The sequence below is a fragment of the Alligator mississippiensis genome, chromosome 16 (genome assembly GCF_030867095.1).
Source record: "Alligator mississippiensis isolate rAllMis1 chromosome 16, rAllMis1, whole genome shotgun sequence".
Taxonomy (NCBI): Eukaryota; Metazoa; Chordata; order Crocodylia; family Alligatoridae; genus Alligator; species Alligator mississippiensis.
The window spans coordinates 34,292,111-34,304,797 of record NC_081839.1 but is presented as its reverse complement, the minus strand read 5'-3'; the positions used below and the strand labels follow the sequence as shown (position 1 = coordinate 34,304,797).

The 12,687-nt window shown below is 47.5% G+C and overlaps 1 protein-coding gene across 3 annotated transcripts in view; it reads left to right on the top strand.

Annotated features, from left to right (window-relative positions):
* Nucleotides 1-12,687, top strand: part of SIK3 (SIK family kinase 3) — a 116,251-nt gene that overhangs the window by 75,334 nt on the left and 28,230 nt on the right. For all 3 annotated transcript variants that reach the window (XM_019480673.2, XM_019480672.2, XM_019480671.2), the window contains 3 exons: nt 1,935-2,096; nt 10,612-10,736; nt 11,804-11,927. In XM_019480673.2, coding sequence (XP_019336218.1) covers nt 1,935-2,096; nt 10,612-10,736; nt 11,804-11,927 — 411 coding nt within the window. The remainder of the gene's footprint in view (nt 1-1,934; nt 2,097-10,611; nt 10,737-11,803; nt 11,928-12,687) is intronic.

Genomic DNA, 12,687 nt, shown 5'->3' with positions numbered 1-12,687 from the left:
TTGGAGTTGCTCTTCCCATTGGTTAGGTAAACTCAGCAAGGCTTCCGGTTATTTCCACGTATGGGGTATCTGGATAGTGCAGGCACTCTGGGGTGCCTTAACCCAACGTTCATAAGGCTTTCTTATAGTGTGGTTCCCATCTTCATAGTCTTGTGGCAACTCTTCCCAGCCCTGTTGACAGCCATGCGACTTCTCTGGCACCCAGGGCAGGTGCTTACAGAGCAGAGAACACGTAGGAAGGCATTGGCTTGTTAATCATTTGACTTGTGGCTCTAGCTTCCCCTCCTTCTCCTCTTCATGTACTTAAAAGAGCATGTAGCACTGCAGTACCTGACGGAAACGAGGAGCTGGAGCTAGCACGGTATAACCTGCCAGCCAGTGGCGTGCAAATCCCAGCTGATCCACAGATTGACAACCGCTCCATAATAAAGGAATAAGGGCAAGCTTTGAACGCTCCTCAGCATGGAGCAGAGCCCCCTTCATTACCAAAGGAACTGCTTGTCCTTGAGTGCTGCTGCCTGTGATAGTCTAGCTGCTTTTCTATATTTTCCACCTTCCTTCCCCCTCGCAACTGGCAGGGAAGCGTAGCTAGTAGCTGGCTCAGCTGCTGGCCTTCGGATTATAGCTCTCCGAGCAAACCTGTGAGAGCTCACAGTAGTTTGACAGCTCCTCTTGGATGAATCATGACTTTTCAAAGCCATCTCTCTGTTTCACCGTTGGGTGGTTTTGAAGATGTCAAGTGTATTGATCAAACTTGGCTTGCAGTAGGATACCTCTGTGATCTAATAAGCCATGTGGGGTCCAACCGGGTCAGGGTTTGCATGGGAGACCCCAAAGAAAAGGCTTTGTATTGTAAGGGCGTTGGAAGTGCCCGGCTGGCTGCGACCCGGGACCTATCTAGCCCAACACCCTGACTGCAACAGTCGGCATCAGCTGCTTCAGAGGGAGGCACGGGAATGCAATAGCAGATGTTCTCATCTGCCCCAGATGTTAGGCCTCACTGTGAACCGATAGTGAGAGATTGTCTTGAGCCCCGAGGCTGGGGGTTGAAATCCCTTCCCCAGTGTAACTGCTCTCAGGTGCACAATGGAATGTGTTGGCTCCAGGCGGGGATTTTTTGACAAAATGTTTTTGTTGGAAAACGCTGGTTTGCTGAAAGCAGAATGTGTGGGGGAGACGTGTTGGCTTCCAGTCGTGTCCTTGGGGGGTTCCCAGGTCAGGGATGGTATTTCTGGTCCAAACCGGAGGGAGAGAGTTGGACAGAGCAGCACTTGAACCCAGGTCTCCCACATCCCAGGGGAGCCTCATGCTCTGGGCATATAGCTTTTCTAGGGTTGGCCTGTCACCACTTTTATAAAACGTTTCTGAAGGCCTCAAATTGTTCTGGTGGGGAGCAAAAAATGTCAGACCCTCAAGACTTTTCATTAACCAGCCCTCTTGTTTCCAGCCAGCCTGGCTCGTTGTTCTTCGCATCCGGACTGATGCTGTCTTGGCTTGTAGACAGGCTGTGGCCGACTTCTTGTGGCACCATTTTTAGCCGTTTCCTAACTTAACGTCCGGTCTTGCGCCCATTGAAGCTGTGGGAGCCAAAGATAAACCTGTGACAGGCTCTACTTTTCAGCTGCAAATCTCTGTCCCCCTATGAATGTGGTTGTGCAAGTGCAGGTGTCACTTTTTGTGCTTATTGAAATATCCTTTGTCCTAATGGCAAAACTGAAAAATGCAGTTAGGCTCATGGCATGAGTTGATTTAACAAACCCCAGTCACCTGTGTTTTAATTATTCTGCAGCTTGTTCTTAATGGAGGGGATTAGAGCCTTGTCAAATGTGATTTCATTTCTTTCTGCATATCTTTTGTTACGAGTACGTTGGAAGGCCCCGTGACTGGTTTTCCTGTGTTGGTAACAGTTTTGTTCTGTTCTTGGCTCCCTACAGATCACCTAGTAGCCCATGGGCGGATGGCAGAGAAAGAAGCACGGAGGAAATTCAAGCAGATCGTTGCTGCAGTCAACTTTTGTCACTGCCGTAACATAGTACACAGAGACCTGAAGGCAGAGAATTTGCTCCTGGATGCTAACCTTAACATCAAAATAGCAGGTGAGCGGGGGCTAGCAGATTGGGAGGAAGGCAGCTGCTTTTAGAGGTTAATAAACGGAGGCACTGGCTGTTTCCAGCTATTCAGAAAGGAGGAAGCACAGTTCAGTTAAAGGAAATTTAGGATTTTTGCGTGGCCTGCAGCCCAGAGCCAGAAAATGACAAGCTAGAGAGTGATGATTTATGTCGCCCTTATTGCAGCTAGAGACCAGGCTTTTACTCTGCAGGCAGCTGTGGCGCTACAAATACGATGGTGCTCCAATCCCCTGCACCGGGCAGGAGAAATCTAGAGGCTGACCTTGAGATTTGTATCCAGCTGTCAGTTTAAATTTATTTAAAAAGGGACCAGGGTGGGCAGCAGGGGAGGGACAGTGCCATCTTTATTTTTCCAAAGTTTTTGGGTAGAGGGTTAAGAGGAAAAGAAGCTGTTTGTGGCAATTGTATTCTCTGTGTACGAGGGAGAGAATTTCCCCTGTAGTTCACCAGGGTAACGGCGTGTCCAGAGCTCAGTGGCAAGGTGAGGGTAATGCTCATGCCTATAAAACATGTTTCTAGCAGCTGGCATCTTTCATGGCGACAGAGCTTCTCTTGTGGCCTGTGGCAAAAGTCCTAGTGAGGTTGGTAGATATTTTTCAGCAAATAACTTGCCTTCCGGTGAAGGCAACAGTTCAAGCACTTTCTAAACTGTTCCTGCCCAGTCTTCATGTCTGTATTGTTCTCCAGGATGAAAGCAAGCCTGATTTTTTTGTCTGCTGCCATAGACCCAGCTGCCAGAATGATTGAGCTCATATTGTGGCTTCAGCCCTTTTGGCTTGGATCTGGGCACACCAGCTAGTCCTGACTTGGTTTGGATGCATGTGAATGGTGAAACAAAAGCGGGAGAGATTTCTTTGATGCTTTCCCTTGGCAGAGCTAATTGCTCTCGATTTGATTCCATTGATTCATGGATCCCCAGCACGAGCCAGAGCTTTAGAGAGAACTTCATATCCCCTCATTAATAGGCTTCTGTTTGCTCCCTCCTATCCAGTGGCAGGGGTGCCATGCTAAGGTGACACACGTGATTAATGTCCCAGGTGAATGATTCCTTTCTCTGCCTCCTGCATATTTATTTTTCCTCTCTATAATGTGTTTGTGCATTTTACTTTTCAATATTTTAGTGAATATCTGTATTGTAGAACCTGGGACCACTGAAATAGTAAATGGCTTGTCAGCATTTCAATTATAAAACTCCTTTTAGAAGGATTTATAACTCAGCTAAAATTTTGCTTCAGGCTGTACCTTGGCCCAGAACTTGAGTCTGGGAGCAATTTTAATACTGACCTGATTTTTAAACCAAGTTTAGGAACTTTTTTTTTTGTGAGCCAGCATCTCAAGATGTACACTTACATTTTCCAGGTTTGAACTGAAGGGTTTTGGTCAGATGTCTGTCGCAAGAAATGGTCTAGCTTGGAAAAAACATACAAGTCCACACTTTGTACTTCTCTGAATCATATTTTCTTTTTTTCCCCCAAAGCCCTGTGCTGGGCTGTGGTGCATGTGCAGCAGCAGCTTGTTGGGATCCTAATGACTTTCCTTTTGTTCTTCATAGTGAAGCTGAGGCATGATATGTGCAGAGACACTGTTGAGGGAGGCCTTCAGACTGAGCTTCAGCTCCCCCCAGACGTCACTCATCCTGTGTGTCCAGCTGTCTTGTCGAGCATCCCATTTGTTCCTAAGCAAGCCTCCCCTTTTTGTGGGTTCCTGGCATGTGGCTACATGACTTGGGACCAAAATCCAAGACATCTAGCTCTGCATTGCTTTGCGCTAACGTAAGCTTTGCCGGAAAGCCTTACACCAGCAATTAGTGGCTGTGTAAAGAACAAAGAACCAAAATAAGCAGCCTGTAAAGTACTTCCAGGAAGGCGGGAGCCTGAAAGGTTTTCACCCCCGGCCCCCCCAAGAACATGTTTCCTTGGAGCCGTATTTTTATAGGGCTGACTTGAACTCGCCTGTTTTACTTGCTTAGATGGGATGATGCTGGTATTAACTCAGGGTGTGGGAGTGAGAAGCACTTTAGCTTGACAGCATCTGGAAAAGGGAGTGTGGTCTCATTTCTCAGAATATGTTTGAGAGCATGACACGGATCCTGTGTACAGCTTTTGGGAAGTGAAGAGCAACTCTGTATTTTAATGTTAAGGTTGACTTTTTGGGAATGGTTGGTAAGCAGGTATTTTTCTTCTCATAGTTTGAGGTGGTGGAGAGAATGGGGAGGTTGGTGGAAATCATAATGGGTGGAAGACTGCTTTCCCTAAAGCCTCCTGGTGTGTGGTATAGGTGAGCCATGGCCTTGATACAGGGACATTAAAACTTCCTTTGTTGTTGAGGCAGTAGTAGACTGAAAAATGAGGCTTCTTGTCTTTACTGCAGAATCTGAGCGGTTCTTCCACGTTTCACCCACTTGCCTTGTATCACAACTGCATTTCTTGGGCATGCGAATGCCTGGCCATGCAGCAACACGTGCCCTCTTGCATTAGACTGTTCAACCACTGGAACTTGGTCTCTACGGACACGGCAGTTCTCATTTCAGTGGTGTAAAGGAGAGCAAGGGAACTGGACGGTGGAGAGTTGGTGGAACAGCTGTTGCCAGCTGTCCCGTGATTCTACTACAGATCTTGTCGCATTTGGTGTTTTCTTTAAAACCTCAGTCCTCAAGTCAGTTGATTGGGTGGAAAAAATCTGAGTTTCCTGGAAGAGTAAGTTCAGGTCTGCCCCACGTGGTTGTGCAAAAAAGCTTGAAAACACATTCCTATAAAGCCCAGAGAGGAGAAAGCAAATACAGTCTTCAAAAAGTGACATTTAGGTCTCATGGTTTTGGGAGGTCTGACTCATAGCTTTTGATGGGTTAGCATTAACGCTACTGTAGCAAAAGTTACATGTGAAACACAGATGACAGGTAGAAAACAAGAGCGATATACCCGTCAGTTAACAAAACTTGTTTCCTGCAGTTAGATTAGAACCTGGGCGCTGCGGCCGGGTAGCCAGTGCCAGTAATTAAGTAGTGTATCCCGAATGGCAGGAGCTGGTGACGGACAGTAAAGCACTTGCTAGGAGGACTGTCCTGGAAGTCTACCGCTGACGCACTGATCCTGACCTCTGCTGTGTGCATATAGATGTACAAATAATTTTAGGCTGTGTCTTATGAGTAGGGAAAATTCCTGCTTTTCAATTTGTTAGGAAAGCTCTTCAGAGCAAAGGCAAAAGCTGGAATGCAGCTGGGTTCCCTGAAGAAATGTCCATGTGAACACACTGACGAGCTATGTGAATGTTTGAAAATTGTGGAAACTTTTTTTAACCTAAGGAAGTTGGAAACTATTTTCCTTCCAAATTTTTACTCCCAGAATGGTCTCTAGAAGATAGTTCCCACCCATGTGGTGGTTTTGTTTTATTTGGCAGGAAGACTTGGTAGTGATTTGAAGAGCAGCCTGGAAAAGCTGAATTACGGTACAGGATTTTCCAAGTATTAAGTTTTGTCCCTAGAACCCATCAATTATAATTTGACACCAGTGATTTCAGGGTTTCAAGAGGGGGAAAAAAAATGGTAGCAGCTGATCTTTCTCTCATGCAGGACCCCCCAGAATAAATGCTCAAGATGTATAGGAACAGTCCCAGTTGGATGAAGCATAAGCACAACCTCACTCTTAAACCTGCTAAGACTCCAGATTAAAATCCTCTTCAGCGTGAGGCAGCTAACGTTTCCATGGCTCCTTTCCCTGGAGCATCTGAAGGGCTCTAAAAGACCCCACGTGTGAGAGCTGGTTCTTTTTCCATTTCTCAGCCTAGGAGCGAGGCACAGAAACCTTAAGTGTCTTGTGTGAGGACGTTGAGCAAGACAGTGGCAGAGTTGGACAGAATCCACGAAGCCTGGCTCCTGATCTGCTGGCCTAAGCGTTCGGCTACGTTGCCTCTTGGAAAGATGAGAAGAAAGCGAACAGATCCTTTAGCACTGCACATAGCACTGCTTGTGGAGAGCAGCGTGGTATCTGCCTGTTAACGCTGTTGAAGTGCCCATTGCCTGATCTTTGGGGAGTATATTTAAGGCCATCAGCTCTCGGAGTTGTTCACAAACTTGAAGATGGTCTGGTGGGGTGGAATGGGGAATTTCCAAGCTCCTTCCCGCCTGAGCCTCCTAGCGCGTTCCTCCTGTTCTTCGCGGACTTTCGTATGGCGCTTTCAGCGTCCCTTTTATACAATGCAACACTGCTATCTTGGCAAAGGAGATCTAATTCAGCAAAATGCAGTGACAAGGTCTGGAAATGGGCAATGCTCTTTTACTCAACACAGGAAAAAAGTATTTTATGAAGCCATCAAGTGTCACTTTTCATGCTTTGTTGCTGCTACCTTCTTTTTCCATAAGCAGTGGCATATTAATGTTAAGTTACCCCACGTTGCTTTTTCCCATGGAAGGCTTTCTCCAGTGTACCTTCTCAGAGCCTGTGAGTCAGTAGTTTCTGGCACTGCTTGTCTTTGCTCCCAGTCAGGAAGTTCAGCCAGGGGTTGAGATGATTGCTAAACATGAGGGCCTTCCTAGGAGCCACTTTCAGAGGAGGATCTTGCCTAGAAGGCTCTTGTTTAACAGATATGCATGCCTGCCTGCCTCTTTAGGCAAAAGCCCAACTGTCGTAGAGTTGTTAATATCTTCCGGTTCCTGTTCTCTGGAAAATGAGCACGGTCAGAATAATTCAGGATTTGTTCATTGTGCAGTTCTGTACGGCCTGGTCTAGACCACCGTCGTAGGTATGGATCACCCTGCAGAGCCGTTCCCTTCCCAGGGGTCCCGATTCCTTTTGGTGGGTTGGATTTGTAGGCAAAAGGGTATTTTTTTCCTTGGCTTGTGGCAGTGTTCATGGGCTTTGAGAGTGCTTAATGAGCTGATTTTTCTTGGGTATTAAAAACCTCTCCCCACCCACAGTTTCACCTGGCTTCCAGGGAAAGTGCTGTCCTCACACCTGGCCTCAGCGTAGTAAGCACAGCTGGGGTCTGGAAAACTACAGCTAGCCTTTCAGGAAGGCTTTGGACCAAGCACAACCATACGGCTCTAGGTCTCTGCAGATCTGGAAGGTATGAATCAACGTGAGATCTGAAGTCCTGGGTCAAGAGAGAGCTCTTCCAAGAGTTATTTTTCACTCTAAATCCCAGCAACTGTGTAGGGTGAATGCCAGTGCCTCTAGGATTATGCTGGTTGCCTGCCTACATGTCTTAATGCAAGACCCCAAAGCCTTTTTTCCCCCTGTTTGTTGTGTAGACAAATGATCGGTACACTACGCGAGGAAGGCCAGCAACTAAGATCATCCTGATTGCCTTGTTGAAGCAAGGAGACATTTGTGTTGGCTTAGCAGCAGTTTTCCGCTTGGCACTGTCTGTGCTAGAGGTGATAGTGTTACTGCTAATACATTATCCAGTATAGGTGCTGGGACCAGCTTACTGGTAGGTTTCAGGGATTTTAGAAGAGTTTCTGCCATCAGATGAGCTGTTCTGATAGTAAGACGTGCACGAAAACAATGCTGCGTCACCGGTGCAGTGCAAGCAGGAAGGGGCAGGTGCTCAAATCTACCCTTGGCACTGGGCTTAAACCAGTTGGTCTTTCAGCAAGGTTCATGCCTTGGGTTGTGTTTTGCCCTCATGTACACAGCCAGTTGCTTTTCCTCCCCACCTGCAGCTTGCGCAGAGCTCAGTACTCCCTTGACCTTGACCTGACAGAACAAGGCTGCCCTAAGTGGTTGTGGTTTTCTAGCTTAAGTAACCTGGGGTCCCGCAGAGGCCTGACAGTGAAATCGGAGCATGCTCCCTCACTCCCCCAGCTGTCACAAGCAATTTTGTGGCAGGTCACAACTGGATTATCACACAACCAAATCCATTATCCTAGAACCACAACCCGAAGGAGGAAGGCGCAGCATCCACTCCATAGAAAACACCAGTGCTCCCCAAGAGTGATGAAGAGCTCTCCTGAGCACATCCGCTGCCCGTAGAGTGCCTGGCGTTAAAGAAAGCCAAACCGTAGCGGTTTGCTCGGTGTCTGCGAGCAGCTTCAGCACCTTCCCGGGCAGTTGAGGAGAACTTGTATTTCAGCCTGATTGCAGGCAGTCTGGTATTGAACGGTTTGGTATATCTAGAGCCATAGGTTTTACTGCTTGCCTGGTAGTCCTAATTCAGATGCTTGTTAGGCATCCCACTCGAAACCCAAGAGAGCATTGCAAGGCTTACAGAGGTGGAAGAGATGTGCGTGGTTGGGCTTTGTTTCCGCGAATCGGTTCTGCTTTGGCTCAGTGTTGCGTTTCCCACATTAGACTAACTGATTTGACTTCTCATGTGGTGGAAAACCCTTTGTGTTGTCAGATGGGAAGTTTGAAATTAGTCTGTGGGTTTTTTTTATTTATGGCATGCGTGTTTACTGTGTGTGTACACACCGTTGGAGCCTTTCTTGAGTGTGAAGTATGTTACTGTATGCAGTGTTACGTGACAGGAGCATCTACACGGTGTTGGGCATCATCTGCAAACATAAAGATGGCCATTATCTCCAGGTGGTTTTCACTCATGTAAAAGGGTGGAAGGAGGATAAAGCAAATGTGTCTTTTCTTTTTGAGCTAAGGCCAGTTTAACCCCAGCTGTCCCTTGCCTTGATAAACCTTCCTCCATTGGTTGGCTTCTGCTTCCATGTAGAAACCATGCATGTCCTAGTTTTGCAGTTTTGTAAGAGGAAGGGGCAAAAGGTTTAATATAATGGATTGAACATTTAGTACCTCTGTATTTTAAATATGACCTGCCACCTCCATAAATATCATGGAGCCAAACGTCTTTTCTGTTGTCCGTGAATGCACCAGTCCAGTGGAGATCAGATCTTGGCCTCGGAAATTGCAAGTTCTGAACCTGACTGTGCTTGAAATGCAAAGCCTGGAGCCTGTTTCATTGGCACTGTGACCAAGTAAAACATTATCCCCAGGTGCGCTGCAGTTCTGAACAGTCATCGAGTCAAAGTTAATCTTATTGAACTCTTCACAAGGAGTGTTTCTGTTCAGTTGTACATTAACTCCTGGGCCATGACGTCTTGTCCACTTAGAACTTGTGAAATGGGTATTGCCTTGCTGCCTTCCCTCTTGCAAGAGCCCTTCGTGGGGATCTGCTTCTCATGCATATGCTGTGAAAACAGCCGTGCTGACGCAGGCCCTAGTCGGCATGCATTAACGTCATTCATCTGACGCTAGCGTGTTTCCACCATAAACATTCAGAAGCAAAGCAATTTATAAATAATCTTTATTGCATAGCCCCTTTGATAGTGTTCTGCTGCTTGGGGGGGGGGGGGCTGTTTAAGGGCCATGGAAACAACTGTGTTTTCTCTTTCGGGGGGGGGAGAAATGGCCTTTGACCGCATTATGGGAGAAGTGTTTTGCTTAATGCACTTGAAAAACTGTCCTGCATGGACTTTGAATTGTGTATACTCACCACTGTCTCCCAAATGCATTCTCCTCGCACACCCCATGCATGTGCCCACATGCTTGCTCACTCGCTCTTGCACATTCACTGTCCACCTTTGGTACCTTGGCTGCACGCCGGTGGCAGGCTAATCGATTTATAATGCCGCCTTTGCCCCAGAGAGCAGATGCCATTGGAATTATTGGACTGCAGCTCAGAGTTGGGTTACAAAGGCCGGTCTCATCACTCCAGTTTCAGGATTCACTATTTGCTGTTGCCCGGATGTCTGAAACAATGTGCAGAGCTGCTCAGCACAGTTTGGGCTGCCGGTTTCTGTCAGTTATTCACCAAAAGTGAGAATACTTTGACGTGCACGCACAGTCTGTTTTTTCCATCCTTTTTTTTTTTCTGTCTGCGTCCCGATCCGGGGTCAGTGTTCTGCTGCTCTGGCTCTGGTCACGATACTGAAACTGACTTCTGGGAAGACGGAGGCCAGAAACTCGTGTAAAAGCTGCATTGGGAGTTTCCTGAATGTAAACTAGAAATCCTGATTCAAGCAGTCCATCTCAGTTGCATTAACCCTGAGGAGTCTAATTGCTGGTATGCAACGACTCTGCAGGAGCCGATACGTGCATCTGATAAATGGCAGAAAACCCCCTACTGTCAAGGCTTTGTGCTTTAAGTTGGAGGAGCCTGTTTGATTCTGAAGTAATCTAAAAGCTCTAGGTTCCTGGGATTTTTAAGGGGATTCAGTAAATAATTTATAGATGTCTTGTGGGGCAGATTATATGCTCATTGGTATTTTCCTTTCCCTCCCATTATAAAGGTCATGAAGCTGCAAACCTCCTAGATGGTTTCAGTGTTGCTCTGTTACCGTGATCTGCTGCTGTTCTCTTTTTCTCCCCCAGTTTCCTTGCCCTATGTCCGAATGGGCGGTTGGCCATCATGGGTTTGCATGTGATTTTGCTGGCCTCTGCATTTCAACAGTTTACTTAAAACACTGTCTGGCGCCCACAGCGGGGGAATAGGTCACACGCCCCTCGTTTATTCAATTCTTTTGTTGTTCTTTCAGATTTTGGGTTCAGCAACATCTTCACGCCTGGCCAGCTGCTTAAAACCTGGTGTGGGAGTCCTCCTTACGCTGCCCCCGAGCTCTTCGAAGGGAAGGAATATGATGGGCCCAAGGTTGACATCTGGGTATGCAGTGAACATCACTCTCCTTTGCTCGGACCTCTTATTTCTGATTTCGATGTGGCTTTGCTTCCAAATTATGGAATGCTCTTCCTTGAGGACAGGCTCATTTGTGGAACTGGTATTATCCAAAAACTGTGTGCATGGGTTAATTCAAGCTGCTTTATTGCATGACTTTGTGTTCTAAAGCGCTGCACCTACTACTTCACCTGACACTGCACACACATCACACATTTTGATTTGGTCTGTTAAGAAAATGAGTCCTGTGGTGCTTTGATTGGCTGACTTCTTCCTGGCATAGGGTCTGACTTAGCATCTTTACATGGAGCAAGTCAAGATTGCATCTCAGAATAGAGCATATGAAGGCGCACAACTGCGGTAGAAAGGCCCTGAAGAAGCAGGTGGACTGCTACCTCCCTTACTTTCTCAAGTGAAATAGCCGGACCCAATCTCCCTTGCATGGAATAGCTGTTTGGTATCAGCTCTGCAAAATGAAGGCTGCCATCAGCCTTACGATCTTATCTCAAAGCGTCAAACGTGTTGCCACTGTGGCCTGGATGTGCAACTCCTATTCCTCTGTGCTTCCTGGCAGGACCATCTCCATGCTTTAAGAATGCAGCCAGGAGTGTGGGCAAGAGGGATAGCATGATCTGCACACTGTGCATTGCATGTGGACTTAAAATTGCCACTGAGCCCAGGCTGTGTTCTTTCCCTGGTCTATCTGTCCATGTCGGTGGGTTTTCACTGGGCACCATTTTTATCTTAAAGGCTCTTGTTGCAGTGAGGTTGAGCTGCCCAGACAAAGGGTGAGCATTTTGGCACTGTTATGGCCTTCGTCTTTGAGGCCCAAATGCAGGCTGAATCTGGGGTTAAAATTGAAAACCAATGTCTTTGGGCTGCTGTGGCATTGGTTTGAGGCTGCTGCAGAAGCTGGACAAGTCCTTTATCCCTGGGCTTGGATCTTTCCCAAGCCTTGGCTTGCTGCTGTTTTTTCCCCCCTCCCTTCCCCTCCCCACTCTGTAGCTGCCCCCCTTCCCTGCGGGGATGCTAACGTGTGGTCTTTGTGGATGCAGAGCCTGGGCGTGGTCCTGTACGTGCTGGTCTGCGGTGCCCTGCCCTTCGACGGGAGCACGCTGCAGAATCTGCGGGCGCGGGTGCTCAGCGGGAAGTTCCGCATCCCGTTTTTCATGTCCACAGGTAAGGCCAGCGGTGCTCGCGGAGCTGGCTGGAACATGAGTGCAGGGCTCCCTGCTCTGAGCTCGGTGCCAGCGGGCTTGTGGGTTTATTTCTGCCTTCAGAAAAATGACTTTTTTTCATCCTTCAAGTATAGCTGTAACCGCCGAACTGTAACTTCTGTGCTGATTTCGGCATTTCTCAGAACTTCTCAATCAGAGTTCTTCAAAATTGCAGCATCTGCATAGGAAACCTTACATAGCTTGGACGGCTGATAATGATAAACACACCGCAAGGGTATTATTAGTAGTGCTTGAAAGGCTAAAGGACTGAAAAGAGACACCAGGTGGCAGGAACATGGAAGGTTTTGACATTGAGGCAGGAGACTTTTCGCGCCTTGAAAAAGATGTATAGTGAGGCTGCACTTGTCACTTTTCATTCAGACCCTGCAGGTATGTGACCCCTCACCGGCACTCCTGGGTGCCAGGAATTCTGCAGAAATACGCGGCTCTGAGAGATTAGCCGATTCCTTCTGAAGTGTGTGAAGTTCTGTCTGGAAAGTGCTGCGTGGGTGTCCGACCCCCGTGTCCAGAGGTCTGGGAGCAGAGTGACAGTTATTGCTTGGCTAAAACTGGTCCTCAGTTTCCACTCCTTGAAGACACTTTGTACTTAAATGTGGTCCAGGTCTAGGGCCAGTCCTGAGCCACAGTGCCTCGAGGGTTGAGTTGTGCATAGTTCCTGCTGGGTAGCAATCTAAGATGTGAACTGGCATCCCTTGCAGGCC